This window comes from Sitophilus oryzae, unplaced genomic scaffold (assembly GCF_002938485.1).
Source record: "Sitophilus oryzae breed Bouriz unplaced genomic scaffold, Soryzae_2.0 scaffold_1273_pilon_pilon, whole genome shotgun sequence".
Lineage (NCBI taxonomy): Eukaryota > Metazoa > Arthropoda > Insecta > Coleoptera > Curculionidae > Sitophilus > Sitophilus oryzae.
In genome coordinates this window covers 71,720-78,554 of record NW_022145919.1, presented here as the reverse complement: position 1 = coordinate 78,554, position 6,835 = coordinate 71,720, and the positions used below count along the sequence as shown (strand labels likewise).

At 32.1% G+C, this 6,835-nt stretch overlaps 1 protein-coding gene across 1 annotated transcript; it reads left to right on the top strand.

Moving 5' to 3' along the window:
* Positions 1–2,312: 2,312 nt before the first annotated feature.
* On the top strand, positions 2,313–3,966 carry LOC115874293 (protein ANTAGONIST OF LIKE HETEROCHROMATIN PROTEIN 1-like). Its single transcript, XM_030889400.1, has 2 exons — positions 2,313–2,611; positions 3,382–3,966. Exons 1-2 carry the CDS (start codon positions 2,369–2,371, stop codon positions 3,964–3,966), a joined length of 828 nt encoding a protein of 275 aa, XP_030745260.1. The 5' UTR covers positions 2,313–2,368.
* The last annotated feature ends 2,869 nt before the right edge of the window (positions 3,967–6,835 follow it).

The window sequence follows — 6,835 nt, the reverse complement described above, 5'->3', positions numbered from 1 at the left end:
TATTAGTAGTAATTAGAATTAGAAATACTTAGCAAGTTATGAGAGGGTATCTTTCACACCTACTGAGTTAATGAATTCCGCGAGAAATGTTCAAACTGCCCCCGTCTGTCCATAACAGAAGACGGTCGATATATCGAACACCTGTTGCAAAATCTTATGTCTTGGTTTGCTATTTATTTTTATTGTTATTGGATATAGTTTAAATGTGTTGATGTTGGTTAAATATATTTTAAATAGTTATAAAATTCTGATCTTATGCAAATATTATTTTCGTTTTAATTGATGCTCACAGCTAGATTTTTTTTGCATTACAGCTGGTGCCGTTCAAAGCCTACGGCCTACTTATTTAAAGCGTGGAATTTTTATATACTCTATATCTCGAAGAGGAATCGAGCAAAATATCAAGTGTGTTATATTTTTGAAAGGTAATTTTAAAATTCTTTTCAATAAATTAAAAATATACAGGGAATCCGAGTATAAAAATCAAATTTTCTGTTGATAATTCTAAATTATTAATTTTAAAAAAATTATACTTTAACCATTAAATTTACGTAAAAAGGTGCTTTGGAAATGTTTTCATAAAAATACAAATTTTCCATAGCAAAAAGTTATGCTGATTTGTTAAAGTGCATATTGAAAAACACCCTCAAAATTCCTGAAACGCAAAAGATATCGATATGCGGTTTTTACCATCATGTTTTTGACAAAAATTGAGCTCCAGACATCGATATTAGTTTTTGTCTATCTCCTATAGAAAAGGGTGTTTCCATTTAAAAGCGTCGAATTTGACCCACCCCCTACGCCACCGGGCACCTTTAAAATTATTTGTCCATAAAAAATTATTTGTCTATAGCAATAAACAAAATAATAAAAAATAATCAAATAAATACATGCTTCAATTTCCACAATGCTAGATATAATTTTGTCAAATATTATTGATCTACTTCGATTTAATATTTTGATTATTTAGAAATATGCTAATAAAAATATTTTTTCACTGTTAAAATTGCTTTTATATTTATCAAAAAATAGTAGATAAAATACTTTAACCTCAAGGGTAGATTAAATGATACTTAAACAGCGAGGATAGGTTAAAAAGCTTATTTCTTCTCGCACGTTTTTTTAATCGCTTCCATTTAGAAAAATTTTTGTATTCCTTTCAAGTTATTCGGGATTTAAACGGAAGTAGTTTGATATGGCTGTTGGTAAATTACTTACTTAGTTTTGAGCCATTTCTGGCTTCAATTCAATCAGCAAACGACACGAAAGAGAATTAAAAACTATTGACTCAAAACTGACAACTAAAGAGACAGTTTTATTTATTTGTCAAACATATAGAAAACCAACGCAAACCCAGCACAACATTTTTCTACTGTAATCCCTTGATATAATAATTTCGGAATATTTTTTAAAACGTAACTCGCTATGGAATATACAGGACGATAAAATTGCATTATCGTCTCCCGAAATTAATTATAGACGATAAAATACAATTTTATCGTCTTGAATAAAAAATAACTAATATATTTTGTTGAGTAAATAAAAATAAGTCAAATAACATAGCAATGACTAATATTCTACTCCTATTTTCTACTACCAGAATATTTAAAGCTCACGTATGCATATACCCTTTCAAGTTCGTGGTAAAAAATGGTTTGCCACAACGCTTCCATTAATCCTTATAAACACAGCTATGCAACTGAAAATTAACTTAACGACTGTTTAATTACTTAACTCACGCGAAATTTATCCCACACTATCCCCACTCTGTTAAATTAATTTATTAATATTTGTCCCAACCATAAATCTAACAACATTTGCAGGCTAGCCATTTCTTACGAGCGAAGATGTTAAGTTTAACCGACTAGGGTTAAAGTTGAATAATTTATTTTGATTCCTAATGGGGTAATTAGTACTGCTCAAAGCTGGGCATAAATATATATATTATAATTATTTGGTGTTCGTTGTCTTTTACAAAAATGTGCACTTTTATTAAGCGGGGTTTACATTAGTCAAGTTACTTGAATCAAGTTAACTTGAGTCAAGTCAACTTGAATCAATTTTGGTGTTTACACTATATGAACGATTTTTGCAAACTTGAATTCAAGTGGAGGGATTGTTTTGGTTGTCTGCAGTGAAAATGGCCGTCACTCCTGATGATATAGCTGATGCTCTCCGTCAAGTCGTTGCACTGGTAGTACCATTAGTAAGCGATGTTACAGTAAATGCATTAAGAAAAAATGAAAGAAGAAGAGGAAGAGTATGAGTACGGAGTTGGATTAGTCGTAGATTAATTCTTGGAACCTCAAACAGCTTACTCAGAGAATTAGCTGTAGAGGACGTGGATTCATACAGAAACCACCTAAGAATGACACCACAAAGGTTTGATGAACTTTTGACTTTGGTTGAAAAGAAGATTAAAAAAAAGGATACAATGTTCAGGCTAGCAATACCGGCAAAAACTAAACTTGAAATAACCTTAAGGTATTTAGCTACTGGTGACAGTTTCGCTTCTTTGCAGTATCTATACAGAGTGCCAAAAAGTTCAATCAGCAAATTCCTACCTGAAGTTTTGGCAGCGGTTTACGAAGTACTCGAAGAATATATTAAGGTAAACAAAAACACATTATATTTTTTATAATTATGTTTACTGTTACAAGTAGGAGGTCAATTAATTTTTAAATAATTTCATAATTATGAATTTTTCAACAACAATTTCTTGAAAGACCAGAAAATTGTCGGAATCATTTTGTTCTTTGTCGGTTTCTAGTAAGAAACTGGTTTGCAAAGCAGGAGAAAGTAAGTCGTTTGAATTGTCTTGGTAATGAATATCTTCCACATCAGTTCTGTCAGATCCAGATACAGAGGTAGCTATGGTTGGTGATAGTGAAGAATATCTGTGAATTTGCATGTTTCGATTCAATGATTTGATTCTTGCAGCTATAAGAATGTCTTGGATAGCTTTTTGAGCATTAAGAGAATCAATTGGGTTTAATTGCCCCAATTGTGCTGAAACGTACTCTCCAAAATGAGACAGTTCATCACTAGTGTGTCTCACAGAACCATTTTTGCCAGCTGGTTTAACGTTTTGTGATATTGCATGTAGTTTATCAACTATGTGTTCAACAGCATGTATTTCGGATATTTTTTGCTTTTTGGAGCGTGGAGGCTGCATTCCAGGTGTTTGAGATTTAGTTTTTTTTGGTTGTGGTTGAACAATTGGAGAACTTGGAGAATCCACATCCTCTATATCGTCAGTCTCAGATGCGTCAGTCAGTGTAAGCAGAATTTGGATTTCCTTATCCTGAAATGAAACAGAATAACTGTACAAAATAATAGAAATATTATGAAAAAATTGTGGCAATACATTTTTTTTTTCAGGTGCCAAGTACAAAGGAAGAGTGGGAATTGGTGCAACGCAAATTTGAAGTGCAGTGGAACTTTCCCAATTGCATAGGAGCCATTGATGGGAAACATGTCCAAATAAAGTGCCCTGCTGAGAGCGGTTCGAATTACTACAATTACAAGGGTACATTCAGCATCATACTGTTCGCATTAGTTGATGCCGAATACAATTTCTTATACATAGATGTCGGTGCTAATGGAAAGTCAAATGATGGTGCAGTTTTTCAAGCATCAACATTGAACATTGCAATGGAACGTAACACCCTAAATTTACCACAGAATGCCGTTATTGTTGCAGATGATGCGTTTCCTCTAAGAAAGGACATACTGAAACCTTTCAGCAAACGCAACTTAACAATTTCAGAAAGAATATTCAATTATCGACTTTCTAGAGCTCGTAGAGTTTCGGAAAATGCTTTCGGCATTTTAGTTGCTAGATTTAGAGTATTCGAACGGCCTATTGCATTGATTCCTGAAACTGTAGATTTGGTTGTCAAAACTTGTTGTGCACTTCACAACTGGCTACGCAAATCATCAGGGAAATATTACCTTCATCTGTAGATGTGGAAGACATGGCAACATGCACAATCATACCAGGCACATGGCGCACCACTATCAATACATCATGTCTGCTGAGGACATCGAAACTGACTTCGACAAATGCTTACAAACGTGAGCTCAAATCGTTTAGAGAGCAGTATGGTAAATTCTTCTCTTCTAAAAGAAGAAGGGTCACTACCGTGGCAATGGAAGTGGATTGGTGCTGATCAACCATCGAACAGCCTTTAACTTTGTAACTAAATATGGGTAATAATACAGTTTAACCTGCGTAAATGCAATGTTTTTACAATTGTAATATATGTTAGCCTTTCCTGTATATTGTATGCTGAAGGTACTCAGTTAAAATACTATTACTGCAATATATTTTTTTTTTTTTTTTTCCAAAATATAGTGAAAGCATTTTATTAATAAATTATGTGTAGACATAAAGAAATGTAGTTTTTACTTACCAGAGTTGAAGTAGAAGGTCTGCTGGACGAACAACCCATTAAAAACTTTGCTGCATGGAACCAACTAAGTTTAGGTTCGTACAGTTCATCAGCAGCTGAACCTGATTTTTTGGATTTCGCAATTTTTATGCATTCTTTGACTGACAATGGTTTCATTTATTTTATTTTGCCTCTAATTAAGACTCATGGTGATGTCGGGAAAATTGGTTTTCAATTTGTCTACCAAACCTTTAAATCCGGCATCTCTTAAATTCTTATTTTTATATTCACTCAAACCCGAGTTCCACAGTACAGGATAGTTTTCATACACCTCCAGGAATTCAATAATTTGATCGCTTGTCCACTTAACACTTTTTGAACTCATTTTTAAATAAAGATGCTTTTAACATAAACAACAACAAAACAACACCACTCATTGTGACACTAGATTTTTAGGTTAATCCTTGAAGCAAGTGAGCTTGAATGTGTGTTTACACTGGTCAAGAGACCTTCCTACTTGTTTCAAGTGCAGCCAACTTGACTCCAAAAATCAAACATGTCTAACTTTTTACTTGACACTTGAATCTAGGGGTCAAGCACTACTTGAATGAGGAAAAAATCACTTGCAGAAGTGTTTACACGGTTCAAGTGACGTTCAAGTTACTTGATTCAAAGTAACTTGATTCAAGTAACTTGACTAATGTAAACCCCGCTTTAGAATTATAAGAAATTTCTAGAAAAATAAGAAGTAATTCCAGAATGTTTTAAAAATGCTACATAACTTTCAATTTTTGAAAATTTTTTGTATTCCTTTTCATAAGTTATTCGGGGTTTAAATGAAAGTAGTTTGGATATGCCGTTTGTCGCCTCAGCCTGAATATCTGTTGGTAATTTACTTTTTCCGTTTTGAGCCATTTCTGGCCAAAATTCCAATTCGATCAGCAATCGACACGAAGAGAATTAAAAAAAATATTGACTCAAACTTTGAATAAGAAGACTAAGGAAGGAGCATATCAAAAATCTTAGGTACACCGCGATGGGCCTCAAATATGGCCGACTTAAATTCGGTTTATCAGTGCCGATCAAATGTTATTCAAAACGTGTAAAAACATGATGTAGGGTAGACGTAAGGTAGACTCAATAATTTGGTTTTTTTACTTACGTTGTGAATAAATGTTGGTAGTTATTAAAATTGTTATAAAAATATATAATTTAATAAAAAATAGATAAGTTATAATAAGTATTTATTAACACAAACATCCGATACGCTACTGAAGTAAGTCAAATTAACGTATTTCTTTGACATGTAATCTTTGACAAGTAATAAATAAAAGCTAAAAATGCAAGAAAAAATATATAATTTAGTTAATTTAAGTGAATTTCATAAATGATCGGTTTACTACACGCATGTATATTATATAGTCACTTACTAGCGAAAATTTGTTCCAATATTTCACTCAATTTTTGCTGAGATCTACCGCACGCTGCACAACCAACTATTTTAGAAAGCTGATAAATCGCGATAGTGTCAATGTTTAAGTTAATTTGGGTTCTGCCACAATTTCCATCTAGATTTACTACCTTTATACAACTATCAGTAGTAGAATAAGAGAATATTTTGTTATATTAGTGAAGAGAGAATAGGTTGTTATACTAAGTTAGTCATTTTTCTATTAAAATAACTTAGAAAAAATTGCGTTGACAAAACAACGTTTGCCGGGTCATTATTATTATTATTATTATATTATAAGGATAAATAATTACTATACCTAGGCATTAATTAAATTACGAATAAGTTGACTGAAAATGTCCTTAGACTAACGGTTTCACTATTGAATTATGCTAAAATATTAATTAAAGAATAAAAGCAAGTAGTTTCCCAATTTGTCGTGCTGAGAAAGACTTTTTCTTTTTATTCCGTTTCCCTTTTCCAATTGAAAAATGGCTTTTTGACTTATTCTATATTTTCAACGAGACCAGTTACTTTACAGTCGCTTTATGCCGGCGTCAGCGCTTGATAAATTAGTCAAGTTTAGCAAGGGAAATGCTTTAATTTTAGAAATGCGACTTAAATATATAGCCATTTCACACAGATGTTACTAACGTATAAATTTTTGAGTGAATACGTGTTATACTAAAGTTTTTTGATTAGGTATAGACATTTTTGGTACAAAATTATAGTTCAGTGTCTAGGGAGAGAAAACTTAGTATAATAGAAAAATAATGTATATATTAGTAGTGGGAACTATCGAATGAATACTATCGAAACATTCGATAGTTGCAATTCATTCGAATAATTCGATAGTTAGTAAGAAAAACATTTGTTTTTACAAAAAAAAAATTTGAATAAAAAATTATTTGAATAGATCTCGTCATCTGCCTGGAAATATTGTATTCTAGTAATTCGGCAGCAAAAACCATTCATTAATAAAATTCATTCA